General features: G+C 36.0%; 2 protein-coding genes across 2 annotated transcripts; one reads left to right on the top strand and one right to left on the bottom strand.

The window, feature by feature from the left end:
• Positions 1-4,540: 4,540 nt before the first annotated feature.
• LOC113316756 lies at positions 4,541-9,818 on the bottom strand. The gene is made up of 4 exons (XM_026564905.1): positions 8,878-9,818; positions 8,680-8,770; positions 6,169-6,895; positions 4,541-5,766 (listed from the first exon to the last, which is right to left on the bottom strand). The coding sequence occupies exons 1-4, from the start codon at positions 9,816-9,818 to the stop codon at positions 4,541-4,543; spliced, it is 2,985 nt and encodes a 994-aa protein (XP_026420690.1).
• Positions 9,819-15,053: 5,235 nt separating this feature from the next.
• Positions 15,054-16,045, top strand: LOC113316755 (F-box/kelch-repeat protein At3g06240-like). Its single transcript, XM_026564903.1, has 2 exons — positions 15,054-15,359; positions 15,473-16,045. Exons 1-2 carry the CDS (start codon positions 15,054-15,056, stop codon positions 16,043-16,045), a joined length of 879 nt encoding a protein of 292 aa, XP_026420688.1.
• Positions 16,046-20,232: the final 4,187 nt, after the last annotated feature.

Genomic DNA, 20,232 nt, shown 5'->3' with positions numbered 1-20,232 from the left:
CATGTTGTGTTTTGTATAATGTTTTGAAATGAGAAACGAAGAAATGGATTCCCGAACTGAGATTCGAGCTATATGATGATTAAATAATTGTTCAAAGTAGTTTAATGAGATTGACGAGTTCAATGCAAGCTCGGGATGATATTGCTCATAATTTATTGCACCATGGTCTTGCAGATACATCTTTTCATAGTAGGGAAAGTTTTCTGTAGCTATATCTGTTCTGAGTCTGTAATTCTGTCAGGATATAAAACAGTTTAGCTTTATGCTTCTTGTTTTCTGTAAATTCTATTTCTTGCTCCATTATTGGTATTTTTTTGACAAGGGAAGTGGATGCCATCCCTTTTGGTTAGATTCTAATGCAGGGAGGTGTATTTCCCAGTTTGTCCTTGCATTCATTGTTTCTTCAACATTGAAAATCTTGTTTCGTTGCCCTGCTACCTGCTGCTCCACGCCATAAGTCTTCCTTTTATTACTCTTCGTATCAAATTAGGTGGTTTATGAAAACCCTAGTTAAGTTAAGTTCCTATCTGAGAAAGAAGAAGCATCGAATGTCAAGCATTCCAGAAGATGTCTATCTCGATATCTTTGCAGCGGTACCTGTGAAATCATTATTTACATGTAAGTGTGTATGCAGGTCCTGGTATCATACAATTTCTAATCCTAGTTTTATTAAGATGCAACGTAACCTTACTATCCAACAATGATAATATCATGTTTACCCAGGGCAGGCCTTATAGTTAAAGCCGTCCTAGGCGCCCAAGAGACGCCTAGACAATTAAGAATCCAAGGCGCCAAACTGTCACCAAAATTTGTATTTTCTAATTTTTCCTTGGGCGCCTAGGCGCGCCTAATACAACATAGATGTTTACTAACACAAACAATTGAAGGCTCGAAGGGTGCAGTGGTGCTGCTACTTTAATAGGGAAAAGGCTTTCTGAGAAAGTCTTCTTTTTCAAGCTATAAAAATAAAATAATTTGCCCCCGTTTTTATGAACATGTAATAGTATCTCATCTGTTCTCCCTGCAATTGTCTTAAAACGGATATGACTAAAAAGAGATTCACCACCCCTATGAGAAGGTAATTTGATAGTAACTTCAGTCCTACTGGTGTTGCTACTAATACCAGTTCTCTTGTGCACTTTCATGTAATCTTCGTTGCCATCTTCTAGTAAAACTCCCTTTGACTTGTTCAAGGGTTATTATTCCAGTTTATAATAAAACTCCCTCAGTTTAAAATCTACAAGTGATATTTCTACCTCCGAACAAGAAACCATAGTGAAGCTTTCCGGTTTCCTCTCAATGTCAAGCTGCTTTCCAGAAGATATCCTATCCTGAGATCCTCGCAAGGGTCAGTCAACTCATAAACCCGAAAAAAAAACTAAATGGGTTTTTGTGGCCCATTTAAAATGTCCATATAAGAACTCCTTCAGAAAATCAAAATACTACGTCCGGATACATATTCTGGCTTCTAAACAAGAAAAACCTACATCTTGTTTGTTTGCAGCTGACTCGGCGTCTGGATCTGAATCAATTTCTGACTCGGGCCGAGTCAGCAGTCAAACCGTTTGTTTTGCATTTTGAGTCAGATCTGACTCGACCTATGACTCAGACATAACCTCTGACTCGGACCCATTTGAGTCAGATAACAAAATATCCCTGACTCACGGGACCAAACCACTGACTCAGTTTTTTGAGTCAGATGAGTCAGATCTGACTCAAAACAAACATATTGAGTCAGATCCAGATGATTCAGATCCAGACGACTCAGATGAGTCAGGAGTAAACAAACATAGTGCTAGTTAAGTTTCTCCTCTTAAAACTAATAGAAGAACAAAAATTACGAAGAATAAGCATCAATGTCAAGGCATTCCGGAAGATTTGTATAAGTGTATCCAGAAGAATAAGCATCAATGCAAGGCTACCAGTGAAATCATTACATAAATATAAGTGTGTTTGCAAGTTTTGGTTACAATTAATTGCTAACCCTAGTTTTATTAAGACGCATCTTGATTATGCTAAACGAAGAAACAACCTTAGTCTCATGTTTATTTATTGGCTATGGTTCAATACATTCATCATTAAATTTAAATCATGAATATAATGATAATGATGCTGTTAGAATAGACTACCCATTCAAATCTGAAATTGAATTGTTTGGTATTTGTAATGGTCTGATATACTTTTGGAGTAAGAGCAGGAGTAGGAGACGCTTTTGTCTTTTAAATCCAGCCACCAAAGAGTACAAAAAAAAATACCCAAATCACCAGTTAAGTATAGCAATATGTCTATCGACATATGAGGTTTTGGTTATGATTGCAAGATTGATGATTACAACTTTGCAAGGTCATAAATGCTGCCAGAGTTGATTTTTGCCGAAAAATGATTTAGAAAAGTGCCCAGTTCGGCATATATGGAAATCGTACTCCTAAATTCCTAAAACCAGCAAACATGATCAAAAGGACAATGTATGACCAAAACATTACCGTCCATCTCCGTAAAATTGATGAAGTACACGACTGCATGATCAATGCATTTTTGGAGTGCACTAATAATGCGTTCGAAATATTGACCAGTCAACTGGTCTCATGTTCACTAGTCAACAACTGTCAACACTACACAGTCAACGGTCAACAATGGGTTTTTCGAGTGTCGAATAGGAGTACACCCTCGTATTTGGGTGGGACTCAATGTTACACAGTCAATAGTACGTCTACTAGACTCAATAAATTCTCGTTTGACCAAAAATAGTTGTGAAAAGTCAATTATGGAGGGTAAAAAGCAATGATATCATTACAAAAAATTCCAAAATGTCGCTTTTGGAATTGTAGAGCCGGAAAAGTACGTCCCGGTATATCACCCTTTTTTTAAATCCTTTACCAGTAAACAACTAAATATGGAGATGATATTATTTTTGTTGCAATATTCATTTTTCCTGCCTACCCATTCGTGGCTGTACATGAGATACATTCATAAAGTAATGTCTCATGTAAGATTATTGTTGTAGTATTCTTCTGGGAGACCAATATATTGGTTTTATTTTGCAATCATGTTAAAGGGGCGGCGGATTCCATTAGAGGGGCGGTAGTGTGATAATAATGTCCCTCTAGTTGGTTAGAGGGTGTCCTATAGGGGGTGTAAATTGACTAGATTACCCTCTCCATTTTTTAACCTAAATCAAAGCTAAATTGAAAATTTGTTTTCTTTCTTCTTCTCTTCTCCTCCTCCCATGAACAGTAACCTCCATTTAAACTCAAAATTTCATCGTCTTCGATTAATCACGATTCGAAAATTAATCAAGTGTAATGACTTATATGTGGTATGTTTTGAGAAACCCAGTTAGGGTTTGGTTTATTTTGCTCGATTTAAGTTTAATTTCTATCAAAAATTGGGGTTTTAAATGAAAATTCAAATTCAAATTTCTTGTTTTATGTGAGTTACGGTTGATTTTAACTCAATTATGAACCGTAACTGGAGATTTTGATGTTGTTACGGTTGGTAATTGAACTATTACCAACTGTATGTTCTTATATCTGAGAATTTTATTCAGTTACGTTTTTTCCAACCGTAAGTGAAATTACGGTTGATGTCAATACCAGAATTACGAACCTTAAATAACCCTGGAACCCAGAGTTCAGAAAGGTCACCAATTACGGTTCGTAACTAAAATTCGAGATGAACCGTAAGTATTGTTATGGTTGGTAACCATTTTAGTTTACGAACTGTAACTAAGTTACGGTTTGTCTCGAGCATTTAGTTACCAACCGTAACAAGTTTTACGATTGAGTTTTCCCCAAATTTAACCAGTTACGGTTGGTAGTTCATATTTTACGAACCGTAACTAAGATTTACGGTTGGTTACGAGCAAAATTCCAACCGTAATTAGCTCTGAAAATGTAAAAAAATGGAATCTTTTTTAAACTCTAAAATCTTATTTTGTTTTGATTTAGAATTAATATAAGTGAAAATTAATCATTAATACTAAATTAGATTATCAATACTAAACTATGTAAGGATTAATTAGTCATTTTCAGTATTTTTTGGATAAGAGGCACTTCAAATTACCATGTAATGACCGTTTTTGTCCTATTACTCGCCGCCCCTCTAATGGAATCTGCCGTCCCTTTAACATGATTGTTATTTTGACACCTTACAAAGAGTAATGTACATAATACTATAATTGTGGTCGAAATCCTTGCAATTAATAATAGGTGGCAGCCACCACACTTTTAGAGTGCCAAATATTGACTCAATATACCATGTGTGCACGCAAAATTTCTTCCATCCAGCTGAATTGATGTATTAGATCTTATTTGAGTTGCCGAAGTGCGGCCTTCTACGGTCAATGACTTTCGGATGGATTTGCCCACCTAATCACTTGAATTTAACGCAGCTACTTTTTTTTCTTTCTAGGAAAATAAAACTTTATTGATTACCGAGAGTTTACATAGGTTTGAAGAAAGAAGGGACAGTTGAGCTCATCCCACTCCCTTGTTACATTCCCAACTCTACTATATTTGGCAGCAGTGTCTGCTGCTCTATTTCAATCTCTTTTTAGATGTTTAAACTGAATAATATTAACATCTTTTAATAAAAATAAACAATCCTTTAAAAAGCTGCAAGAGGACCAACTAGTTTGACCCCTGCAATTATTAAGATAGGCCATTACAGTTTTGGCATCACTAACTAAATAAACATCATCAACGTTCTCTCTGATCCATTTTGCAGTTTCAAGTAGTGCAGCACTTTCAGCTCCCTCTGGACTCGCAGCATACCCCGAAACTAGTTTGCATCCTCTGAAAGTACCTGTTGAATTGAATGCAACAATCCCAATACCAGATTTATTAGTATACTTGTCAAAAGAGGCATCACAGAATATGACTATACTGTTGTGGAGAGTATTTTGCAGAAAATTAGAATCATTATCAGGTGCATCAGAATTGACAGTGTTAGGCATGGAAGAAGAAACTAATAAGCCAGCAGTTTCAGAAGCTATTTTAATAGCAGTTTTAGCTGTAGCCATTGGATTTAGAGAATCATTTTCAAAGACTTTAGCACATCTATCTTTCCTTATGTTGCACGCTGTTGTCAAGACTACATCTGAATGAGGTTGCAGCTGACTTGAAGTAAACCATTTGGTTATCCAATCTTTAACACTTATATTAGTGTCAAAGTCCTGCGAAACAAATTGACTAGTAACATGGATATGAGACCAAACATTTTTAGCATAAGAACAGTGTAGTAACATATGTTCAGGAGTTTCACTAGCATTCAAGTTACACAAACTACACCTATCATTGTGAGTGTTATTGTATCTGGCAAGTTTGCTGCCAGTAGGGAGGATCCTTTCAATACACTTCCAAAGGAACAACTGAGTTCTGGGAAACAATGAGGATTTCCAAAGTGCCTTATAAGTATCAATATCATGGTTCTGAACGAAGTTATGTGGTAGTTCTAAAGCAAGTAATTTGTAAACAGATTTGACTTTCAGTATACCATTCTTGGCATAAGGCCAAACTAGAACATCCTTACCAGAAATTGGTATGCGCATGTTACAGATTTTCTGACTATTTTTCCTAGTAAAGAAAGCCTGAACTAAGGGAGTATTCCAAGTTCTAGAATCATGCCTAATGAATTCAGAAACTTTGTAATTAGGATTAGGTTGGCTTATGCAGAGAGGATAAGTTGGATTTAAAATCCAGTTATCAGAAAAAGCATTGACATAATTGCCATCTCTAATATCCCAGTGAGCATGTTGTTTCAGAATATCTAAGCCATGGAAAATACTAGACCACACCCAAGAACAACTCTAAGGTTTATTGTAACGAAGAGGATGGCAGTTTTTGAAATACTTACACTTCTAAATTTGAACCCACAACTCATTAGGACAGTGAATAAGAAGCCAAGTTGTTTTAGTCAAAAGGGCTAGATTCATTTTTTTCAAGTTTCTAAAGCCTAGACCACCCTGTAATTTATGCATACAATTTTTTTCCCATTTCTTAAAATAGTATCCCCCATGACCATTTTTCCCCCACCAGAAGTCTCTTTGGGACTTTTCCATTTTATTAATAATAGTGTCAGGAAGAAGAAAAGAGTTCATGTGATAGTTAGAGGAAGTTTTAAGAGTGTGCTGCACAAGAATAGATCTACCTGATTGTGCTAAATGTTTACCTTTCCAATTAGACACTCTAGAGTCATGATGAGTGTTTAAATGGGACATAGACTCAGTTCTATTTCTGGTAAGAAAGAGTGGAATGCCAAGGTATTTTTCATATAATTCAATTTTCCTAACATTCATAGATCTAATAAGCGACACACAATGATCAGGAAGCACATTTTTACTGAAAAAACATGCATATTTCTCAAAATTTATCATTTGACCAGATATACTACTAAAATCTTTGATCAAAGACATAAGATTGTTTGACTCACTGTGTGTTGCTTTAGTGAAAAGCAAACAATCGTCTGCAAAAAGGAGATGGGAGATACTAGGAGCATCATTGGTGACTTTCAAACCATGGATAAGGTTTGAATTTTCAGCATGAATGAGGTACCTAGAAAAAGCTTCCATACACAGAATAAACAGGTAGGGAGATAAGGGATCTCCCTGCCTTAATCCTCTAGTAGGAGAAAAGGAATTACAAGGGGAGCCATTCAAAAGTATAGATATGCTAGTAGTGCTTATGCATTGGAAAATAAGTTTGCACCAATGGTCAGAAAAGACAAATCTTTTAAGAACAGCAATAAGGAAGGACCATTCTACTCTATCAAAGGCCTTAGACATATCAAGTTTAAGACCCATGATACCACATATATCTTTCTTTTTTTTCATAGTATGAACCATCTCATGAGCAATCACCACATTATTTTGATTATCACGACCAGGGACGTAAGCAGCCTGCTAAGGTGATATTAGTTTGCTGAGCAAGGGTTTCATTATATTAACTATGATCTTAGAAATTATTTTGTAATTTGAATTGCAAAGAGAGATAGGCCTGAAGTCAGAAGGACTGTTAGGCTTATTTACCTTAGGAGTTAAAGAAATAAACGTATGGTTCATTTCTTTAAGAAGATGTTTGGTGCTAAAAATTTTTTTTGACGGTTTCCCAAACATCATTCTCAAGCAAAGCCAGATTTTGTTTATAAAATCCTGGAGGAAACCCATCAGGACCAGGGGCAGTCTGATGTGTTTCAAAATTTGTTGTAGTAGTAGTTCGTCTAAGACTTGTGAAGGTTTGATTTTTAAATTTAATAAAAATAAATATACAAATAATGTTAACAATGGTGAGAGGTACTGGGACTAGGATTCCACCAATTATTCAAATTCATGTGATTCACCTATTTATTTTAAACCATTATAGCTCATTCAACAAGTATTTTGACTTTATTTCTTTGCCTAATATAGATTCTTAAAATATTAATTGTAAATATTAAGCATGGCATATCAAAAGAATTAATCCTAAGCATAAACCATCAAACGAAATGACAATTAATTAAGAATTTTTTTTTTAATTTTAATTTAATGCAAGTAGTCAAATAAAGAATTAAATGAATTTACCGCATGATGAATTTTGGTTTCCTTTGTCGTCCCAGCGTGGGGTTTGACTTCTCATATTAATCACTTGATCAAAATACATGTTTGTTGCTCAAAAGTTGATTAAAATGATGAAAAAGTGTAAAATAGCGAAAGTACGACCCACAAAAAGCGCGATAAATAGTAATGGTCACAGACGCAGTATCTCTACGACCCACGCCTGTGTGTCGTTCTCACTGTTGGAAAACGACTGTCCTGGCGAGTCTGTTCTTCGAGTTCTTGGTGTTCTTCATCAGCAGCAGCAACAGAAAAATGGCAGCTCTGCAACTCGTGATTTCTTCATTCTGTAGCCTCCAAAACTTCCCCGTACTCTTCACACCCATTCTATGATACCTCAAGACCCTTTTTATGCACCTACAACACAAGAATCTCCTCCATAACTCGAGATAATCCTCTCTTTACTCGGGTGATAAAAAATATTTTCGGGAAGATTTTCTTCCCTGTTTTATGATTTTCACGCGTTCTCAGCTATGTTTCTTTCCTTTTATACCTTATTCACGCTCCAGAATATTGATTAAGTCTTCCAATCACGAGCAGTACACGTTTAAACTCGTGTAAGTTTGTGTTTATCCTCCAACTCACTGTTTGGATTAAACCAAGTTATCCAGCCAAATTTGATCGAAACAAACACCCATACCAGCTTTTCTATGACATATGAAATCTACCCATGAAGTTTCAGCGATTGAATCGCACAAAAACTCCTCCAAAATCCGATCGAAAAATCTTCCTGTGAAAAGAAATATTTTCCCGCCAAAATATTTTTTTGAATTTGTGAAGAAGGTCACCCTTTATCCAGTGGTCGCCCCTTAGTCGTTGCTGGAGTACGAATAACACATGTCCTTTGGGGTGCCTTAAGTAATTTTTCTGGGGTGTTTCCAGCATTTTTTATGGGTTCGTCCGGCGCATTTCTGGGGTGTTTTTAGTCTCTATCCTGGGATGTAAAACACCACTTTTCGAGCCAATTTCGCCGCAAGAGGTTATTTTTCCAAAAACATCTACAAAAACATAAAATAGCACAATAAGTGTTTAATCGAGTCTAACAATACAGAACATTGAGAACAAAATAGACACATAAATGCGTCTATCACAGTCCATGGGGCCATTTGCTTAATGGTATTCCTAATCTCATCAAGAGTAATGCGACTCAAAAGCTTGTCATTGTCCTCATTAGTAATACAACTATCGATGCAATTCAAGAAATTATCATTTAAGATAGGATTAGTGGTAGTAGAAATAAGTGTTTAATCGAGTCTAACAATACAGAACATTGAGAACAAAATAGACACATAAATGCGTCTATCACAGTCCATGGGGCCATTTGCTTAATGGTATTCCTAATCTCATCAAGAGTAATGCGACTCAAAAGCTTGTCATTGTCCTCATTAGTAATACAACTATCGATGCAATTCAAGAAATTATCATTTAAGATAGGATTAGTGGTAGTAGAAATATTTTTGAAATGAGTAACAAGAAGGTCCTCTAGAATATCTTTATCCTCAAACCAAAGCCCATTAGATAATTTTAGAGAGCTAATATGATTGAAATGTCTCCTTCTGTTAACATTAGTATGGTAGTAGGAGGTATTTCTATCATAACTTTTGATGAAATCAACTCTGGATTGTTGAGCATAAAAGGATTCTTGAGCTTTTTGAGCCAACTCAAGATTTTGTTCTACCTCCATTATGGCCTCATTATTCTGAATAGAGTAAGGATTGTTATTCAGAATACTGAGCTGGTCAGTTAAAGAATGAACTTTTTGATCAATATTACCATAATGGTTTGTGTTCCACTTCCTTAGCTCATATTTTACATTTCTAAGACAGTTGACCGTTTTGAAAGCATGAGAACCTCTAAGATTAGTTTTATAAGCATCCTTAATAATTTGCTGACAAGTTGGATCTTTAAACCAGCACTTAAAATATCTATATGGATTTTTTCCTTGGTGAACATTACTGTTGGTAACCAAGAGAATTGGCAGATGGTCAGAGCCTATTGCATCAATATGAAATAATTTAGAGTTGTTATAATGATGCAACCAATGGCCATTCACCGTATCTCTATCCAATCTAGCTTTAATATTATTAATCCCAGACTGTTTATTGGACCAGGTAAATTGAGAACCTATATAACCTAAGTCACTTAGATCAGAACTATCAATGACTTGTTGTATAATAGGAAACTCAGAAATAGTTGTTCTAGTATTGGATGATCTTTCATGGGCAAACATGGTTATATTTAAATCACCAATTAATACCCATGGAAGATTAGTAGAAGTGCCAATACTATTAATATGGTTTCATTGAGCTATTCTCTCATCATGGTATGTAGAACCATAGAGAAAGGTAGCAAGGAACTCTGGTTTACTGGGGTCAGATGATATGATTGCATTAATCATCTTATCAGTAGATTGAATTATATTTAAGGAAAAACCACTCTTCCACATGAGCGCTATGCCACCTGAGAGACCCACAGAAGGACATATCCAATTATTAGGATAGTTGAATTTCTTCAAAAATTGCCTCATTTTAGTGGAGTCATTTTTGGTTTCACATAGAAAAATAACATCAGGGTTTTGACTTCTAATTTGATTCCATAAACTAGTCCTAGTATCAGGGTTTCCGAAGCCCTGACAATTCCATGACAAAATTCTCATTTGAGAGAGAGTAGGGCACAGACCAGGGAAAATAAAGGACCTAGTGAAGATACCACAAACAAGACCAATAGATAAATCTCATAGAAATGGAAATACACTAAACTAGAAACATTGAACAATTGATAGGCAATCAGACAAAAGTTGGTAAAGCAAAACAAGTAAGAACAATAATAAGAGAGCAGATCAAAGTAGCAAGAGTTTTGAGAGAAATTGAGGATGGAAATACAGATATGATGCAAAGAGTTTCTAATTATAAAGCCTAAAGTACTATTTGAAGAATTGCAGCAGTAATTTCTAAAAAAAATAAAATTTAAGGGAAAAACTAGGGTTTTGAAATGGAACCTGATTGAAGGACGCAATGTTTCCATAGTGATTCCGTGAAGCAATCCCATTATGTTCAGTTCCCGCGCTATCAAATGCCATAGAGAAAGTATCATCCATGGAATGTTGTTGGTATTCCATCCTGTTTTCAGCAAGTAGGTCACTATAATCTATCATTTCATCAGCTCCGTCACTAGCACTCTGATAAATAGGATTATTATGGGTGATTGAATGATTAAGATTATGAGTTGCGGGATTGATATGGAGGGTGTTATTCATAGAACCATCATCTCTGGTATGCTTATTGTTTCTCTTCTCTGCATCCTCAATTTCAAGATCTAAAATATCAGTATTTGGAGAAATGAGAATCGTATTAGACGAAGAAGAGGCATTATTTTCACCCCTGGATGATTCCACCCCAGCTTCTATTATATTAGCATCCTCACTAGTTATATAGGCAATCAAAAATTGTTTTCCCTCTTCAGTCAGACTCCATGCAGCATACTCGTTTTCTGTCATCGCCTCAACTTTATGTTCTTGTGCGAGTCTCTTGCAGTGTGCGTCCATATGATCGACAACCCAACACTCTTTGCAAATCTTGTACGGTTGCATTTCAATATGGTAAATTACCCACCGTTTTTGGCCATTGGGAGAAATATACCAACCTCTTCTTCTGAGAGGTTCCTTGATCTTGACTTCTACATAGACTGTACCTGTAACACTTCCTCTTGGCTGTCTGCCTCTCCCCTCAGAAGAAACTCTATTCGCTATATATTTACAAATCTCTGAAGTCAATCTATCATTTAGGATGATGTTACCAAGATTTCTCAGTTTAATAGACCAGGTATAATGCTCAAACTTGCGCTCAGAGATATCAATGTTAGGATCAAACTGTATTAAAGATAACAAGTATCCCATGACGTCCCATGTTTTCATTCTGACTCCGTTGAAAGCATCTTCTCTATGAAACCTGAACAGAAACAGGTTTGTTCCTTTTGTGATAATTTCATATCTTCGATAACTTCTCCAACGATCATTGATCTCCTTTTTAATGTCTTCATGGTCTAGTGGTTTGTTGAAAATTATTTTACCAAGAAGGTTGAAGGTAAATCCATCAGTATTTTCAGCAAGAGCTTCAGCAGTTGCGACTATTCTTCTTATAGGTCTAAGGGGAATAGAGCCAGAGCTATTCAGTTGCCTATTGGTGTTAAGATTCATGAGTTGGTTGTTGATCTGAGAATACATGGTTTCACAGAAGTTATTGCTGAAGGAAAGAGAGTTTACAATTATTCTTAGGGTTTTAGGGTTTTGATTATAAGTAGGGAACCTAATCGGATTATGGAAATATTTGTATTGATGGGTATAATTCTGTTTCCATATTTGTTGGGCGTAGAACATAATATCCAGAGAAATACTATTGACTAGAAATTTGAATTTGAAATTGGTAGAAACTTTCCCTCTGAGAGAGCTACAATCACGGCAAGAGAGGTTTGCTGAGTCAAACGAGTTAACTGGTTTGAGAAGAAGATTGGATTTGATGAACTTGAGTGCAAACATGGTGGAAGATTGGAGGCTGATGAAGAGATCTTTGGTGATGATAGGCTGAGGATTGGAATACCAGTCTCAAAACGACTTTTTGAGAACACACAGTGGGCGATGATATCACAATAATACCACTATTACTTTGAAGGCAAACACTACTGTGACAAACAAAAGAAAACTGAACCAATTATAATCACTACTGATCACCACCACTGGGAGCCACACGGAATCAACTATGGAAATCTGCAAAACAGATTAAGACGATATAATATTAGAAAAAATGATTTAAAAAAAAATCCTATAGAGAGATTTAAAAGAATAAAGATAATCCTATAGAGAGAATAACAATCTACAAAAGCTTCAAAAAACCTTCAACAAGCGTTTATGAAGTTACAACTAACTAGAATGATATTAAACATTAAGAAAAGAAAGGAAAACAAAACAAAAAAAAGCAGATTGACTAGAATGATATTAAACACCTAACTATTACTTCAGCGCAGTTATTTAATTTATTGAGATCAGTGACGATAAAATTGAAACCGGGGGTAAAGAATGCTGCGTGTATGAAAATCATTGACGTTCTTTGGGTCAATCAATTTTACCAAAGAACGATTTTTTGGGGACCATGGTTTTTTTGGGGACCATGGTTTTATTTTGGGTAAAGACATTAGAAGTAAATCTTGGTCACCCCTTATCTGGATATTTATATTAATACCTAAATTACCCTCCTGATTAATTTTCGGTGATGATTAGTTAGTGTAATGATTAGTGAGATGATTAAGTTAAAGATAATTAGTGAGATTAAAAAATCAGATGGTTTTTTTGTTTTAAAGAAGTAGAATTATTGAGAGAGTAAAGTTAGAGAAGATGAAGAAGGAAAATATGAAAAATGATGGATTTTACCAACCACAACCGGAGGAAGGGTATTTGGGTACCCAGGTGTGCTTCAAACTTAGATAATGTTGGTTGAATTGCTCCAAACTTTCAAAAAAAAAATGAAAATTTTTATGTAGATTTGGATCAGTTCGGTTACCATATGTCAAGAACATGTAACCGAACACACCTGAAAGTGTAGTTCGGTTACGTTTTCCAAACACGCAGGTTACCGAACTCGCTCGTTAATGGAGGTTTTGGTCGTACAATGTTATGTTCGGTTACCTAGGATAAAATGGTAGGTAACCGAACTTTGAACTTAACAATTTATTTGGGTACATCTTGTGTGTTCAGTTAGTTCGCAAACTTCAACGCAACCAAGTTCCCAACCGAACTGCAAGTTAAAAGTAACCTAGTGTTAGAATTTCGGTTGGTTCGCAAACTTCAACATATTTTGCGAATCAACCGAACTGGGCTTATATATGCATATATGCAATTAGGCAAACGTTCGGTTACTACGAAATTTATTTCTTGGCGAATTAGGTAGAGTTCGGTTACGAAGTTTCAAAGGTAGAGTTCGGTTACAAAGAAAACTTAATATTTTTGCGAACGAACCGAACTTGTGGACTTCTCATTATTTTTGTAAACTAAAGTTCGATGATATCCTTATTTTGCGAAGGAACCGAACTTATGGAATTCTGTTGTTCTAATACAAGGAGTTCGGTTAAAAGTATTTTTTGCGAATCAACCAAACTCTATTGGCTAAGTTCGGTTACTTTGTAGTTTTAAAAAATTTTGCGAAAAAACCGAACTCTATTGGCTAAGTTCGGTTATTTTGGAACTCAAGATAGTGGCCACAACAACACAATTCGGTTAGACTGGATTTGTTTTTTTTCGGTTCTAAGGGTGGAGTTCGGTTACTTTGTAGTTTTAAATTTTTTTGCGAAACAACCGAACAGAGAGTTCGGTGACTTAGTTTTAAATCCAATAGAACCGAACTGTTCTTCGTGTTCTTCATTTTCAAGAAGTTCGGTTAGTAAACTAGGGTTTTTTGGAAAATCGGCCTAACCGAACATGGCTCTGTAACTCATATTAAAACCCTATTTTGATGATTTCTGTTCGATTGAAGCAATCAAAATCAAATTAAAGTGAAGGGTTTGTTGGAAAATACCCCCGGAGTGGTCCCATGGCGGAATCAGGCTGCGGCTGGCGTCTTTTATACTCGATAAAATTATCATGTAACAGAACTTAATTGTGATTGCATTGATGTTGTTACATTTCTTAAATAGGCGGTGGTGGTGGTGGTGGGAGGCGGTGGTGGTGGTAATCGGTGGTTGGTGGTGGTGATAATCGGAGGTGGTGGTGGTGGTAATCGGCGGTGGTGGGCGGTGGTGGTGGTAATTGGTGGTTGGTGGTGGTGATAATCGGCGGCGGGTAGTGGGCGGAGGAGGTGGTGGTTATATATATATATATATATATATATATATATATATATATATATATATATATATATGGTTATTAGGTTGGTTTTAAATTAAATTAGGTTAAGGGTAGGTTGGTCATTTCAACGTTTTAGGACACCCCTTATCACTATAGGGAAGGTGGCCTAATAAAACTATGGTCCCCTCAAAAAAACCATGGTCCCTAAAAAATCATTCTTACCAAAAACCTGGATAAAACACTAAATGGGCTTATAAACCTAGATAACACACTAAATGGGCTTCTTATGGCCCGTGTAACATTTCCCTATTAGATCTCTTTCCAAAAAACAGCACAATACTTCGTTCGCATATATAAGTAGATTTGTTATATCTCTGGATTCTGAACAAGACAACCCTATTTAAAGTTCTTCCTCTCGAAATTAAAGAAGAAGAAGTTTGAATGTCAAGCTTTCCTGAAGATGTGTATCTTGAGATCCTCGTAAGGCTACCAATGAAATCAATATATGTATGCAAGTGTGTTTGCAAGTCTTGGTTTCATATAATTTCTTGCCCTAGTTTTGTTAAGATACACCTTAACCATGCTAAACAAAAGAACAGCCTTAGTCTCTTGTTTGTTCAATATATCGAGAGAATGCACGGTTGGGGAATCTCCGTCATAGGTTATGATTCATTATCTTCTTCGAAAGAATTACATGAATTTGATGATGCTGTTAACAAAGAACACCCATTTGAAACTGATCACGTCCAATTATTTAGGGGTCATTGTAATGGTCTGATTTACTTTCGGGGTTCTGGTAGGAGGAATATGATGCGCTTTTGTGTTTGGAACCCTGCCACCAAAGAGTACAAAATCATACCCAAATCACCAACAAAATATATGAGATACGGGGTTGACTTGTGTGGTTTTGGTTATGATTGCAAGATCGATGATTACAAGGTAATACATATTGGAAAATTAACCCAGATGAGGACAGATATGTAGCAGACATCTATACTCTAGGATCGAATTCATGGAAGAGCAGTTACACCGAGCTTGATTTTAATAATCAGCTTTGCTCTACAAATGGGGTGCTTGTGAATGGAGCTTTGAACTGGTTGTGCATGAAGCGTGGCAAAGACACCGAGCTAATTATCTCTTTCGATATCAGTGATGAAAAATTCAAAGAAATGCAACCACCTAAAGAAGTTTCTGAAAATAAGGAACTTTTGACGACTGTGGGAACTTTGGAAGGGTTGCTTTGTGTACTTGTTGAAGTTGTTAATGTTCAGTTTAGAGTTTGGGTGATGCAGGATTATGGGGTTCAAGAATCTTGGACAAAACGTTTTGTTGTTACCCATGAGAAATTTATGAAATATCCTTCTAATGTATTTCATTTGTGTTCCTTAGACAAAGGTAAAATAATTTTATTCTCTGATGGTGACACACTAGTTCTGTATGACCCAAAACATGAATATGCTAGAAAAATAAGCATGGAGCCGGATCTAGGAGGCTGGATCTGGAATTCAGTTAATTATTTTGAAAGCTTAGTTTCAGTTAACTCTGGTAGATATGTGGGTGAGAATCAAGAAGACAGTGACGATTCAGATTCAGATTCAGATTTGGTGATAAAAAGTCTAATATGAAAATTCAGTCAACGATTTTTACATAGCTTTTTTTTTTCTTTTTTTTGATAGCAACACCGGAAATCAGAAGTCCAATACAATGAATAGCTTTTATTCGATTGTCCTCATAATAGCAAAGAAATGAATACAAGACCAAGACACCTGCATCAGAATCTGACAAAACTGGAAGTCTGAAGGGAAACCAATTAGTTACCTAACTATTGTTTGGAAAAAAATTTGAACTCGCGGCGCAGGTTCAAAATTGATTCAGATTCATCATTAATGTGAATGTTCCATGAGATGAGATGGATTTGGTGATACATCCTCCTGGTCCTGGATTGAAATTCAGTGAATGATTTTAAAAGATCTTCTGTTCGATGTTTATAAAGGGTGTGCAGTATGTTGATTCCTTAATATATTGAAATATTTGCATATTTATTCTGAATTGGACCTATTCGCTACTCTTTTTATAATCTTGTTATTTACATCTATATGTGCACAGACAGGCTCTGGATTATTTTTCATCGAAAGCAATTAACAACTTTTCGAAATTTCAAAACTGTCGCTACAAGTAGTTTACTAATCATATGATTGCTCATAACTATTGCTCCATGGTCTTTCATTTTGAAGTATTACTCCATGCTTGACCAAACAACTGTTTGCACCGAGACGTTTTTATACCAATTACCTACATAGTAATTATTAGACTCACCTGGTTTGAAGAAACCCAATTCAAAGTTTTCACCACTTGATACAATTGCTTGATTTCCTTTGAGTGATTCACCTAATAAGAGCGTGTTAGCTGCAATTGAATTATGAGGTTTATTGCACAAGATACAAACAAAAAGTTGAACAGATAGAAGAAGCCATCAATTGTTTCTTGTATCCATCTATGCACAAACAAAATCAGATAAACCTGGATTTATATTTCTGTTGACAAATTTATGAAGATTTAAATCCATTTCTTCATTTCTCTTTTCAACAAGTACTTTTATCCAACATTTGGTATGCAATTCAACATGGTTCAAAACTAGCTTCCCAAGAAGCATTTACAAGATTAAAAGGGGACGGACTTGTTTGCAAAAACGAACCGAGGTCAAGCTAAAAGATATACCTGCTGTTCTTGGAGCATGTAGTGTTTTGCATAATATTTGTGAAATGAGAAATGAAGAAATGGATTTGGAACTGCGATTCGAGATATTCGATGATGAAATAATTGTTCAAAATGGTTTCATTAGGTCAACAAGTTCAATGCAAGCTAGGGATAATCCTGCTCATAATCTATTGCAGCATGGTCTTGCAGGTACATCTTTTCAGTAAGACTAATAGTTATATTTGTTGTATTCTCTAAGTTCTTTGATACACTCCGATCTCCTTTGTGATCTTATGTATTAATCTATGGATTATCTTTTTGGTAACTAATAGCGTATCATGAGAGAGATATTTCTCCACTTCAAAAGCAACAGCAGATTCTTGCTTCAAGCGGTTTTGCCATACTGTTCCAACAATGTATATTGTTTTTCTTGGGGTCAACTAAAATTGGGGGATGGACAACAAGGCTGGTAAAATATTCAAGGACTAGGTTGATTATACTTTTTGCAAGGGATGATGAGACAAATGAATGTCTATCAAAATCAATCATGCAAGCTTTTCTTTTCTAAGCTAATTATCAATACAAGCATCTTACCCGGTGCATACGCACGGAGAATTTCTAAAGCATCGGCCTTTAAAATGCAATAATAAACCTCAATGTACTATCGTAAAATGAATTTTGCGTAAATATCTCATTAAAAATAAACCTGTTAAGGTGCTTTCGTCTATGATCTGCTGGATGGTGCAATGCCGCAATTAAACTGAAAATGCTAACTTGTTAAGGCACCTTCGCCCATGATCTGCTGGATGGTGCAGTGCCGCTGGATGGGATAGCCGGACAATAAAGCCTATTGCTGTACATAAAGTAACTCAAATCTGACTCAAGTTCCGGTTGGATCCAAGTTAGATATAATCTTCTTTTGTTCTTGTTTTGGAGCATCCCGCTTTTGCAGAAACCATAACAATACCAAACTGAAACCTAAACATAATTGTGACCTGACATCTGGTCAAATTTAAACAAATGTAATTAAAATCGTTAATCAAGCATATTCATTAACGAACCTTTTCTAGCGATTCATCATATGTGAAATGTAATTAACATCCTTTTTTATTCCCCCATATTCATTCAGAAGATCAATGACGTTTAACAAATGTACGAAACGTTGTGCGACCAAAAAGAGAAATTCTCAAACCTGAGGTGATGCGTCAGTGTTTCGTTTGCGATTAAAAGTACATGAACTATCTTGTTTATGTATCCAGAATTGGAAAAAAAAACATATACTCAAAGAATACTTATTGATCCAAAAACAACAATCACTTGCAACATTTCAGATGAATTCTTCTTGAAGACCTAAGCTACTGCAACTGGAAGAAATAGGCAGGCACTCGGTTTTGGCGAGCAGCAGAAACTATGGAATCGAAAAAAATAATTATCCTATCATTGGGGAATGTCATCAAACATTTATGTTCAAGATGAATATTATAGCGAGCAGCATACGTTACGTCCCACCCTGTCATCCAGATGAATATTTGAAGAAAATTAAATGGACGGATCGGAAACATTATGAGAACGACAAAAACAACACGCCAAGAGCAGTTCGAAGAAGATTGTGTGAGATATCAAAAATTTGACTCACCAAAATACCAACTGTTACTTTCGGTGCTTAACTAATTTATAGTGTTTGAATCGTTGCATTTAGAATTCAATCTGTTCTTTCATTAGTATCTCTTGGTGAACAGTTGCTCAATATAAAGGTTTTCTTTTACGTTGTATATTGTATCTCCTGGCCTTGGGCCAAACGTCCCAATACGAATGGTGTTGCAATATAAAGTTTCTAAATAAAGACCATCCCATCCCTATGTTTAAAACGTTTCAGTGAATCGACAAAGGGTATGAAGATTAACAGTTACGAAGAGACACGTCACATGCTAACAAAACAAAACTAATCCGAATAGAAGGTGTATCTTCTTGTGATGTTTGGTAAAAGATGCATCCGTTTGTTTAGTGATGGCTAAATGAAGCGAAAACTTTGAACTGGTTGAGGAGGCGACACGTCAGCACCAGATATTCTCCTTTATATTTCCAGGAAACATGACCAAAACGTTGCTACCTGTTGGTGAATAGTGTTTCCATATAGTTTAAACTTGTATCTTTTCATGTTCATCCTAACTTAAAAATGTGTCTCTTTATACACGAAATCAATCTCTTCATTTTTATAAGCGGAAAGGAGTTACTTGTTGGCATCATCACCATAGTTGACCCGGAGGGATTGATCTCCGAAATTGTAAAAAGTGATAATAGGTGTTAATTGATTTTTATACGTTGATTAACAGAGGAAGAGCTTCATTCCTTTTTGTTTATCCAAACGGTGTGATATCTATAGTCTATAAAGATTATGCACCTGTTCATTGTTTCCTAATAGGGTGAAGAAGTGTGCAATGACATGGCAATGACATGTATAGTAACGTTGACATGGCTTAACTACATTGCAGAATGATTGTAGAGTCGACATGTGACGATTTATGGGTCTTATTATAAAGAAAGATAGCAGCTATTAGTTAGCTGCCTAGAATGATGGGTTCTCGTTTCTCGTGAATTCGCGATGTTTTCAAAAAGATCTCGGAGGATAAAAACTCACCCCATCTGTGCATAGATGGATTGGATGCATGTGCATTTTTTTAGGGCCGAGAAAAACACCTGAACTAGGGATGCACAAGAACCGGTTGGGAGGACCTGGAACGGAGTGGAACCGGAAATACCGAACCGGTACCGGACCGGAACCGGTCTAGCCGGTACAGACACCGGTACTGGAAGTTGAGAACCGGTCTAGACCGGTACAGACACCGGTTTTAGAGGGAGTACCGGTAGGAACCGGCCCATATGTACCGTTTAATTTCAGCCGTTAAGATCCTAACTAGTTTTAATCATATCCGTCCAATATAGATAACCCTAATACTAATCGCCAACTCTGGTAACTCTCTCACTCTCAGTTTTCTTTCTTCTTCGTTTTTTTTCTCTCTGAAACAGTGAAGCTATGAAGAGCAGCCTCTTCATCTCTGAGTAACTACGGCTACCCTCACCAATCAATCAGGAAATCACCAATTCACGATCATCA

Source organism: Papaver somniferum, chromosome 10 (genome assembly GCF_003573695.1).
Source record: "Papaver somniferum cultivar HN1 chromosome 10, ASM357369v1, whole genome shotgun sequence".
Lineage (NCBI taxonomy): Eukaryota > Viridiplantae > Streptophyta > Magnoliopsida > Ranunculales > Papaveraceae > Papaver > Papaver somniferum.
This window is presented reverse-complemented; position numbering and strand designations above follow the sequence as displayed.